At 38.3% G+C, this 12,473-nt stretch overlaps 1 protein-coding gene across 1 annotated transcript in view; it reads left to right on the plus strand.

Annotated features, from left to right (window-relative positions):
• The first annotated feature begins 2,849 nt into the window (after positions 1-2,849).
• Positions 2,850-12,473, plus strand: part of Pou2af2 (POU class 2 homeobox associating factor 2) — a 38,148-nt gene continuing 28,524 nt past the window's right edge. The window contains exons 1-2 of the mRNA XM_040285176.2: positions 2,850-3,156; positions 11,787-11,893. Of these exons, the coding sequence (XP_040141110.2) occupies positions 3,147-3,156; positions 11,787-11,893 (117 nt within the window). The 5' untranslated portion in view covers positions 2,850-3,146. The remainder of the gene's footprint in view (positions 3,157-11,786; positions 11,894-12,473) is intronic.

A 12,473-nucleotide genomic window follows, 5' to 3' on the forward strand; every position in this document is an offset into this window, starting at 1 on the left:
AAGAAAAAAATGAGACACAGTCTTAGTTGGTATGAGGGATAGGTATGCAAATCACTGACAAGAACGGAAAGCCTAAGTACAGCTATTATATGTCAATAAAATAAATGAGTAAATGACATTTTTTAAAATGGAAAATAGCATGAAATCAGTACCATTACAGAAATTCAAACAAGGACAACTAGGAAATGGGCTGTTAAATCAATCTTGATGAATATACAAGCAAACTATGAGGAAAATGTGGCATTTGGGATGAATCTTGAAAGAACATAAAATTTAATCAAGACAAAGTGAGACAGAGTGCTTTAGTTTGAGAGAATACTGTGAACAGAGACAGAGAGGGAAAAAGCCTGCAACTTACTTGTAAAACACTGACTAATTCATTGTAGATGTAGCAGAGCCCTCAACCTTTAATATTTAAGAATCACACAAGGGAGGGACCGGTTCAAAGAGCAGGTTATCTGGCATGATTGCTAGCATTCTAATTCAGTAAGTCCAGGATAGACTGAATTTTATCAGCTTCAAAAGTGACTATGAGGCAGGTGGATCAAGATCCACTTTGAGAAATCCGAGGCACAGGCTACTTGGAGGAAAGCAGTGACAGACAAGGTAGAAAGGCAGGATGGGACCAGGTCAAAGAGAGCCTTGAACGCCACGCTACAGAGGTTGGTCTTCATTTGATTGGTGATGGGGTGTTGTATCTGTGTTTTAAAATGGTTCTAATCTGCTTGAAAAAGTTTAAAATGTTCCATCCTTTTTAAAAAGTAAAATGCTAAAAGGAATCTATAAGCTTGGGGAATTTACTGTAGAAAGTCAGTAGTTCCCTTAATGATTTCGTTAATTGAATGTAGAGGTGTTGGCTGGAAGTGTAAGTAGGAATGAGCTGGGATGGCTGCTAGGGCACGCCTCCTTGAAAAAGATAAAAACCACTGTGGTCACAGGGTCAACATGGCCATGCTTTTCCTAAGAGAAACAGGTGCTAGAAACTGAGAAATTGGGATAATTTTGTTTGGGAGTGTTATTTTTTTTTCTTTTGGATTTTTGCTTTGAAATATAGGAACACAAGGGGTATATTCTATAAAGAAGAGTTTTGAGAAGCAGTTAAACTTTCAGGTTCTAGGACCCCTTTACTCTTCTATAAATTATAGACCCCCAAAACTTTGTTCCTCCATATATTTATTATATTATAAATTAATATTTTTAATAGTATTTGTTCATTTAATATAGCAATAATAAAGCTTGACCTGTTAGCATAAATAACCATTGTTTTTTTAAGAAAAAACAACTCTATTGTCCAAACTCCAAAAATAAAATTAATTAGAAAAAAGTGGGTTTTGTTTTACATATTTAATGTTCAGCTTCGTATATAACAGCTAGATTCTCACATCTGCTTCTCCTTTCAATTTGATGAGATATCACATGCATCCATGAAAAAATGGAACGATAAAGGGCAAATCATTCATTAATTGTATTATTAAATGGGGCAAATCATTTATTGACTTTATCATGAAAATAGTTTGGACTTTGCAGAACCCCTGGATATCAGTCTGCAGGACCCCGGGATATCTAGGACATACTCTGAATGCTCTAAATTCATTGTCTCAAATGATACAGTCAAGCTTAACGATCACTAGATGATGCCCATGTAGGCTCTGAAATATAAGTGTTATACAAATCTAGAGGAACCAGGAAGGCACCTGGTTCTAGCTCTGTTTAGAATCAGGAGAAGCCAAAATGATGTTAAGCAGTAACTCTAGGTAGTTAAAGATGAATGAGGGAAATGTCAGAAAGCACCCAAAATTTGTTTTCTTTAAATTTTGCTCTAAAAGAATTCATGGCACTAACTATGCATCATAATGAGTCTTTTTTTAAAAGTGAGAAAGTTTGTTTTAAAAGGTAATTATCCAAATCTTACTTCAAAAGATTTGGTACTCTGCCAGGAGGGACAGGACAAAGATATTTTTGACCAGCGACACAAATGATTCTGCTTTACTGCAGAGTACAGGAAACTCTAGCTCCTATATTTGTTTCATAAATCATAAAAAAGCAATACAATTGTATTTGTAACATTAATTTTGACTTCTGTTTTCATTGGTTGTTTTTAATTATACATGACAATAGAATTCATTTTGACATAATTATAAAAGAATTTTTATAATTTGTTCTAATTCTGTCCCCAGTACATCCACTTCTCCTTCCTTCCTCCCTCCCCCTGTTTCCTTCCCACTATTTTATTGGTCTTTCTGCTATTTACTCATAGTTGTATTTTTTTAATTAGCATCTTTGGATGAACATGATGGTGAGATTCACTGTGGTATATTCATATATGTACACAGGAATATTAGGTCAGATTCATTGCACTGTCTTTCCCTATCCCATCTCTCCTCTCTCCCTTTCATTCCCCACTGATCATTCTTCTGTTGACTTCTGTTTCTTTTATTTATTTGTTCTCATTAGTTATACATGACAGCAGAATGCATTTTGATTCATTGTACACAATAGGAACACAACTTTTCATTTCTCTGTTATACATGATGTAAAGTCATACTGTATGTGCAGTCATACATGTACCTAGCGTAACTATGTTCATCTCATTCCTCCAGACTTCTGTTTCTAAATGAAGACAACCTCCTAGGATTTTATCTACAAGTGAAAACCACCCAGCTTTTAAAAATCATGTACCCATAATCTAAGTCTTGAGGATAGTCCCTACTGAGAAACATCTACTTTTTCATACAAGCATCCTGTTTTAAAAAATATAACCCTAAATTAAAGGGGTAAAAAAATGCCACTGCTTTCATAAAACAAATAATGGATGCCTTGTTTTCATAATAAACATTTAAGAGAGCTTGTTCCTAATGGAAACTATTGTTACTGATTAAAAATCTTCTTGGGGAGGAAAAAAGTACCTTCATATACAATCTCCATTGGGGATGCAAATTGGACAGAAACATACACCAAAGGATTTGCATTTAATCAAATCCAAAGCAAGTCATTTCAGAAGCATCTCCACTGAATACAGAAGGCTTTTCCACTAGGATCAGGCTGAGCTCTCCAGGAGATCAGGATCCCTTACCAAGGAGTGGACACCATTTGCAGAGGCCCTGTACTGCTGCTTCTAAGAAGGAAATTCACCAGAACCATCCAGAATGGAGAGTGGTAAGTCAATGTCAATTGTTACAATTTTTAAAAAATTTAATAATTCTAATTTTTATTTTTGACATCACAAAATTATAACACAAAGCAAAGGTAAAGAAGAAATATCACTAATTTTGACTAGACATATAAAAATACGGACCAGAAACCAACTATTTAGAACTCTTGGTAACATGTTAACAATTCTAGACACATTTAATTATTAATTGTTAGATGTAATTTTGCTGTATTGAATTTAGATATGTACTCCGAAAGATCAATTTAATTAACATTATTTTTATAAAATTATTATCTGAATATTAATGCATTATTCTCTACAATTATGAAATTTTATGTTCAATGAAACAACTTCTGTTAAGTCCTCAATTACAAAGTCCAGAAATACCTTTATTCAGGCATCTTGCTTTCAGCTGTCAAGGCTAGGATGAAAGGCAATACACTAACACATGATAAGTAAGAGACTCTCATTTCCTGGATTCAAACTACTTACAGATCTTCAACCTGAGTATTAGTGTCAATATAGAGAATAAAACCCCACCTGTTCAGGAATAAATTTGAGATATAAACTTTAGCATTTAAAATGTTAATAAATAATGACAGATAAAATATTTCAAAAATGCTTTGTAAGCTATCTTGAAAAAATATTTTTAAAAATCGAAGACCTTCTTATTGAAAAGATAAGGAGAGAAAGTTAGAAAATCACCTATCTTCTGCAATATGGAATTGGTCACTGGCAGTAGTGCTGTTTTGGGATCTAACTATGAGCCTTACAAGGTGGGAATGAAGGGGAGGTCCGGAGAGACTGTGGATAGCAATAGTGTGGGCAAACCAAACTTCACCTAAATCCTAATATATTGACTAATTTGGCCTTCCATCCTTAAAATTTTCAGTCTTTCTGATTTCATAAGCAGTATGAAAATAATAATTTGAACATTTAATTATTGGACAAATTTAATAATTTGAACATTTAATTATTGGACAAATTTGGAGACTCTATGTTGCCTCTCCTTGTATCCTCTTGGAGGTTTCCCCACAGTAAAACTAATATATTCTCTTCCTAGATCAGAAGCAGAATACAAACAATAGCTTCTAGCATGCCCGGCACTACTACTATTTACTCCAGGGCAGACATCTGCCTTCCCCTCAGTGAGAGGCTCGATCCTCAGAAAGGCAAGCCTGTTGGGGTGGGAAGAGAGGTCCCCAAAGGACAAGAGGGGCAGCTGAGCCACACAGTGACCCAACATACCATATTGCCACTGTATTTTGTGGAACCTCATTGTTTGCCCTTTCCTGACAGGCAGAGAATGGAACAAAGATGCAGAATGTCCAACAATAACCCATCATTCCGGATTTTTACTCTGTTCTGTCTTGATTGACAATGTGCCTCCCTCCCAAAGTCACGAGGGATGATAGTTCAGAGACAGCATCTACTATCTTCATTGTCCAGTTGCAGAACCCAAAATAGAAATGCTTCTTTTCTAAAGTCACTTTCTTTTTTCTTTGTGTTTGTTTCATGTGCCCTCTTTATTCCCTTACCTTCTGTCACAAGCTTAGACTCTCTAATTAATTTCAAAGTAAAAAAAATGCCCTCCACAAAAATGTCATCAGAAATGTAGAATTAGAATGAATTTCAAATATGGAAAGTGGACTTACCATTTAATCACTAAGAATGGTATAGGAATCACCTGCATTTTAATTATTAAATCAATTTCAGAATATACCAGTGTGATTTGATGCAGAAAATGTTTAATTTTCAAAATAATATTAAAGTGATAGCTGCATTAAATCTATTATGGACTAAACTCTCCATCAAAAAAAGGGGGAAGAATAAGGATGTCATAAGGCTAAAACAATTTGCTGGGCTGGGGGCATAGCTCAGTGGTAGAGCACTTGCCTAGCAGGCTCAAGACCTAGGTTTGATCCCCAGCATTGCAAAAAATAAAATATTTTTCTAATAAAAATAAAAAACATTCTGCTGTATGAACATAATTACAATCATACAGTGCCAAATTTTTATTCCAAATTCTAAAGGAAAAATTGATTGCTATTGATAAATTTGCTTGTGCTTTCTCTCCGGAAACGCTTGTCTTTGTTTTCTCAACAACTAATCTGAATGCAAGTTTGTATCTAGAGTATTTGAATAAAAACTCTTAAGCTCTCCTGGTTTATGCAGGTGTGGATTCTTTAAATAGACACATGCACAGAAAAAAAAATGTTTGAGACTAGGAATACTGGTAATATTTTTTGAACTCTATATATCATGTCTGTCTTTAAAAAAAAAATAGAAAAGGAGATGCAGAAATTTCCCAAAACTCAAAAATCATGAAAAATACTCCAGATGGGATTTTAAATAATTTGTTCCGGCTCCATGCTTTGTCAAAGTCAATTTCCCTTCTGAGCTGTTGTAAAGTATAGGTGTTGGCCTTCCTGGACCACAGCATGGGAGCAACGTTTTAGCCGTGTTCCCATGAAACCCCAAAGAAAGGACATCTCCACCTTTGTCTTATGAAAGTATTCTTTCCCAAGTTCTAAGCCCATAGCCTTTCTTGCCTTCACTTTCCTCAATTTTTCTAAGGCATTTTGTATATACTACAAGCACTTGTTGAGAACCTGGGTGTCAGATGCATAACAGAACTGGTGGTAACCCACTTGCTCTCTGATCCTTCTTCCTTCATTCCCTTGATGTTTCTGCTCTGGTATACAGTGACTTTTTGGGCCTTGCCCCTGCCCCCGCCCTGCACCCCTCCTACAGTGGCCCTTCTCTGTCCCTTCCTTCCCCTGGGCTCAGAACTGTAGCCATTTCCCAATGCTCTGTACTTGAACTGTACTCTTCTATTGCAAAGTCCTCCTTGGAAAACTTTATTTTCATTGCTTTAATTCTCATAGTTTTTAAGATGTTTCTTGGATGTAGAGTTCTAGCCCAGGTTCTAGTTTTAGCTACGGGATATTTTAAATTTAATTTGATCATGTCACCACAACCTCAAAGTCAACATAGTCAAAATTGAATTCTTCTTTCCCTATCAGAATCAACACTCTACTCTGCCTTCTTAGATTTCTCCTCTTAATCATGGTGTTGTTTTATTGTGTATGTTTTATTGTGTATGTTTGTTATTGTCGTTGTTGTTGTTTTTCTCTTAAATTTGCCCTTTCCTTATCACATCCAGGTTTGAGGCTAGCCTCTGTTTGTAATTTCTTACCCTCTCCACTTCCTCATCTTTAGCCATTCTAGGATCAACACTCAGATCCATCTTTCAAAAAAATTTTCAACTCTTCCAAAAAATATGATACACAATATTCTTATGTTGAAAAAAATCTAATTGTTTCCATCACCTACGACATAAAGCATAATCATGCCTCAACTGCATGAAGGACAGCGGTCCCATGATATTATGTCACCTAGTGACATCATAGCCATTTTAAATTGCATAAGTACACTCTCTGGTGTTTGCAGAATGATGAAATCACCTAACGACGCATTTCTCAGAACACATTCCAGTCTCTAAGCGATGTATGACTACATATATTTATATAATCATGTTTTTAAGACCTTCAGCACCTCATTATCAATAGCAACAACAAAATGCTTTCAACAGATGTTTACTGGAAAGCTGTGTGGAACTTAGAGTCTTGCAAGGAGCAAACAATAAATCTCTAAATACAAAAATTTTACAGAACTTTATAAAGTGGCAAGTGCTACATGGGAATAAGTAGTGCAGGATAAGGGGGATCAGGCAAATTTTATGATGAAGGTGCAACTTTAAATATGTTCTCATTGAGAAGCTGACATTTGAGCCAAGACTTGAAGGAGGAAAGAACAGTTAGCCATGTGGATAAAAAGAGGAAGAATATTCTAGCTGGTAGATGTGGCCAGTGCAAAGTCTCAAGGCAAAAGCACTTGGTACATTTCAGAAAACTGGCTATAGTACAATGGGCAAAGAGTAGAATCTTGGGAAACGAAAACGAAAACGAAAACAGAGGTATAAGCATAGGGTCACATAGGACCATTTTTAAGGACTGTGGCTTTTACTCTGAGTGAAATGAAGAACCCCTGTAGGATTTTGAAAAGAGCAGTGACCAAACTGGACTTTCTTTTTTGAAAGGATCACTATGGCTGCTCTGTTGAAAGCAGACTGAGCCAGGGGTGAAGGGTAGAACAGGAGGACCATTAGAAGGCTCCTGCAATAATCTCCATTAAATGACAATAGAGAGAACCTGGATATTAGAGATGGAGGTGCAGATAAGTCAGCAGACTCTGGATCTATTGTGTAGGTGGCCCTATTGTGTATTCCCCAAAAATGGTTGTGAAGTTGTAAAGGACGCCAGCCTTGAAATTGAGAAACTAAAAGGACAGAGTTGCCATCAACCGAGGTGGAGAGGACTTCAGGTAAAACCAAAATGAAAGGGAAGAATGAAAGTTCAGATTTGGACATGTGGAATTTGAGATGTCTACTGCACATGCAAATGTAGGTGGATATCCAAGTCTCAAGTCCAGGTCAGAGCTGGGCTATCCATTTGAAGTTCATCTATGTCTACAAGAGGTTCTGATCTGGTTATTTGCCATCTTGTAAATTTCATTCCTCTATTAATTACTATGTAGTTATTTGTTAAACTTATTTAGAAGAGGCATATTTCCCCTAAGCTCTTTGGCATACACAGAAAGTATGAATCACTAATTCAGATTGAGTCATCACTTAAAAAGCCTTTCAGAATAAAGGGAAGCCAAGACTGTCTGGGAACACACAAATGACCCAGCCTGGACCTCTTCTTCAACTCCCGCCCCCTCCTCCTCCTCCTCCACAGGCCCAAGTCCACACCTACCATCAATCACTCGGATGTTCCCCTTCTTGCTCAATCAAAACTGCCTGAATTTAGAGTTGCCTCCAGCCCAACACACCCCGCCACACACAGGAACCTCATTCATAAAGATATTCGAAGTTCTCAAACTTCAGAGAACATCAGACTCATCTAGAAGTCAGGCCCCATTCCTAAGGTTTCTAGGGTGCTTTGGGGTAGGACCTGAGAATCTACATCCCTATCAGGTTTCTAGCCAATGTTGATATTGAAGGTCTAGGAATCAAACTTTGAGAATCACCTGTGCTTATTCTTGATTTGACTCATCTTTCTGGTTCTGACCCTTGCCTTCTTCCAACCTTGAGTGTCTGAGTTACTCTCCTCCTCCAGGCTGCTGCATGTATATAGGGGCTGTCGTAGTCCCTGGCAATACCATTCTTCCCCACTCACCACCCACCCTTTCTTATTTTAGTGTCAGAGGCTGAGGACCAATTTGTGTCCTTGATTTCACAATATGGTCTTCCTCTTTGAAGTCTCCTTCTCTCATTTTCCCCCTTTCCAAAATCTTAAGTCTTTCCCTCCATTCCATTCAAATATCCTCAGTTCCCACCTACTGATAAATACACAGAGTTATAAAGCATGAGCAAACCTCTCTGTGACAATGTAATTCCTTCCAACCATCACCCAATCTCTTGCTTCCCCTCCTCATTCAAACTTCAAGAAGTAGTCGTCTCTCTCTCTCTCTCCTGCTTCCACTTCCTCCCCTGAATTATTGTCTGGGTTCTAGCCACGCACACTTCCAAAATCCACTCTTGCTGAGGTCAACACCAGCCACTGGATTGAAAGCACTGGATGCTTTTCCATCTTTATCTTCCTAGACCACTTGTACTGGTATCCAATACTTTTCCTCCTTCCTCCCATCCCCTGGAAATCTCTGCCTAAGTTCCACATGCCTTATTCCCCCTGGCTTTTGCTGGATCTTTTCCAACAGTCTTCACGTGTCCTCTTCATAAGGCTTTCTTCTCCTCCTCTGACAGCCCTTCAAATGGAAGTGCCCCCCAGATTTCCATCTTGAATCATTCAGTACCGAGCTTCCCAACCAACCTGTCAGAAAACAGTGCTCAGGGCCTTCCCTAGACTATGCTGATCCTCTCAGCCCTTGCGAGTACCCCAGCCTGTTATCCCAGAGTGCCAGACACCTTATTGTTTTCTCTGTATGTCATCATGTGACTGTCACAGGCTCCCTCGGGGATTCCATCCTCCTCCCTGGTTTCAACTGTCATCAATGTCATGATGACTCTGAAACTTATGTCCTAGAACCATAGTGGAAGCTTGAGAATCACTGGAGTCTTCCCTCTCCTTTCTTTCCCATACCTACATAATCTTACACCTATCTGATCCTTGTTTGTTTATCTCAGACCCCAGCACCTCTTGCCTGAATTATTCCAGAATCCTCCTGACTCATCTCTATGAGTCTTTATGATTCTCAAATCCACCTTCCACACAGCTGCCAGAAGAGTCTATCCAAAATGCAAATCCAACTACACCACTCCCTTGCTTAAGAGCCTCCAGTGGCTCATTGCCGACAGGAAGAAGTCCAAGCTCCTGTATACCAGAAACACCACGGTTAGTTAAACCTTACTTGTTTCCCCAGCCTCACTTCCTCCCTCACACCTCTTTCTGTTCTGCAGCCCAGACCTTTACCCAGGCTGCCTGTACATCTGGAATGTTCTTGCCTTCTAGAGTCACCTAGAAGGTCAGGCCCCATTCCTAGGGTTTCACCTCCCTCCCCCCTTTCTCTGTTAAGCCTCAGATCAGAGGCTGTCCCAGTCCTCTCCCTGCTCCCCAGGAAGTGGCACAGTCTGTTTCTCAGAATATCTTAGCCTTATTTCTATTGTAGCAACACAATTATCTCTTCCAATAGATACCATGTTCTTTTGTATTCTGTCAACACATAGAAAATAGTCAATAAATAACTGATAAATAAAGGTAGCCTTAGGCTGTTCAAAAAAAAAAATAAGATACTCTCAATTCTAGAAGCAACTTTTAGATTCCTTTGGAACAAACCTCTGGTCTTTGTGTTTTATGTTTGAGACTTATTTGAAAGGAGTACTTCAAGCCTCTTTAATTAAAAGACGGACAGGGGCTGGGGATATATCCAGTGATAGAGTGCTTGCTTTCATGTATAAGGCCCGGGGTTCAACCCCAGCACCACACACACACACACACACACACACACACACACACACACATACACACACAAGACAGACCAAAATTAGCCCAAAGGACCCTTCAAATAATTTTGTTTTGTTTAAATCAGGTTGTATGTGGTTTTCTTTGAATTATGTTTTGGAACCTAGATTTTTTACAACTCCTGCCCTCCTCCCCATTCCTCCACAGCCCCAAGTCCACACTTACCATCAATCATTTGGATATTCTCCTTCTTGCTGAACCAGGACTGCCTGGGTTTACAGGCACAGAAACTTGGTAGTTTCCAAAGCATTTTCATATGCATATATTATTTTTTACTTACAAACCTCTGAATATAGCAAAAAAGAGATCATATTCATTTTAACAGGGGGGAAATGAAACTGAAAAAATTGTGATTTTTTTTCCCCAAGTCAGTGACTAACATGTAGCTGTGTAAACCCTGACTCAGGCCATCAACTTCCCCCACCCACTGCACCACCCTGCCTCTGATTATAACTTCAGTTATTTTGTTGTTGTTTGTTTTGTTTGTTTTTTTCCTTTCTTTCCTCCTCTCATTCTTTTTGTGATACAAATTTATTTGTATGTCAAGTAACTATCTGTAAATTCAGATTAGAGAATATTTTTGGTTATGTGCTTCATACATTTATATACTAATAACTCCTGCCATATATGTTGATGCTAAATTCTGTCCCAGCTGACTTGGCTGGAAAGCCTGCCACATTTCAATTAAAAGGGATTGAAGCCATCCAACCTACTACAGAATACCAATTTAATAGGCAAAATGTATCTTGAAATGTGTCTAGTTCAATCACTAACTTGGTGTTTAAATGCTTTCTAAAATAGTTCAAGCAGTTCTCCCGCCATTGCTTGATTATCCCCAGTGATAAGGAGCTCACAATCCCTAGAAGTGACGTTGACAAATTTTAGAACCATGAAATAGGTTTTCTCTATTTCTTCATGCAATTTCCTCTTGCTAAAAGTGAAATAGTCAATGTGAATTGCAAATCACTATGATATCTTCAGTAAGTGCATGTAGCAAGTGCTCAAAAATTATTTGTTAAGTGAACAAATAACTCTTCCCTTATCCTTGGCTAGTTTTAAAGCAGTAATTCCTCATGTCACCATATTTTTAAAAACAAAGCACACTCTTTTAGTGTAGTAAACAAATGACTTTCCTCTTAGGAATGATCATCCAGTTGACCTACTCCTTCATCAGGTACCAAGATGTGGGACAGCCAAACAGTCTGTGACCTGAGTCATGCAAATCTAACTTCTTCTACATGTAATAAGAATCATCATTTCAATTTTTATCCAATCACTTATCTGGTGATTAAAACATAAGTTATCAATCTTGCTGGAGTAAATCTTGACAAATCAAAGTAGAAAAAAGAGGACATTTTAAAGAGCTCTTGTGCAGAAGATACAGAGCGTTTCTTGTTTTACTTACCCAGAGCCTGGGTGAGTTTCCATCAAGGACCAGAGTTTGGACTTTACTGAAGCCACTTCATATTCCAGATCTCTACCATTTGAATGGGAAAACGGCATCAAGATTATTAACCCTGAGTACACCCCTGGGAGGTTGACCTTACTACCCCGTCTAGATCTGACTGTGACTATCCCCTTTGCTTAAGTCCCAGGAGATTACAGCAAACGAGTATACCAAGGCGTGAGAGTGAAGCACACGGTCAAAGATCTCCTGGCAGAAAAACGATCCAGACAGAGTGACTCCAGACTTAACGTGAGTCCCAGCTTGACACACACTGAAGCCTTAAGGTCCCGGCCCATGATTGACGGTGGCCATCTCCCCTCTCCCTTCCTCCACACACCAATCTCCTCCTCCTGGGTCTGATATTCTCAAGAGCAAAGCTCTTATTTACCTGGAACACACTATACAATGATGTTATTGTTGTGTTTTTTCTTTTTTATTTCTCCTGAGATGAATGACCTTGGCCAGCAGAGCACACCCCTTTGACAGTCTCCTGACTCACCCAGATGTGCCAACATCTCCACTTTAACATTCCCTCCCCGTGTTGCCCTGTTCATCCTATTGTACGCTGGTTTGGGGAAAGAATTTTTATATCTCTATTTATCTGTATTGATTATATGCCCTTAGAAATAGAATGCACATTCCCTCAGAGCTGTATGTTTTGTAAATCACAGTGGAGTACAAGGAATATGAACATAGAGGGAATAATGGTCCTTCTAGGGATAAGCTGTATGACCCTGGGAAAGTCCCTTGACTTCTCTGGACCCAACATGAAATGAATTAAACTCTAGGGTTCTTTATAATGTAACAATCTCTAAACTATTATTAACAT

This window comes from Ictidomys tridecemlineatus, chromosome 4, assembly GCF_052094955.1.
Source record: "Ictidomys tridecemlineatus isolate mIctTri1 chromosome 4, mIctTri1.hap1, whole genome shotgun sequence".
NCBI lineage: Eukaryota > Metazoa > Chordata > Mammalia > Rodentia > Sciuridae > Ictidomys > Ictidomys tridecemlineatus.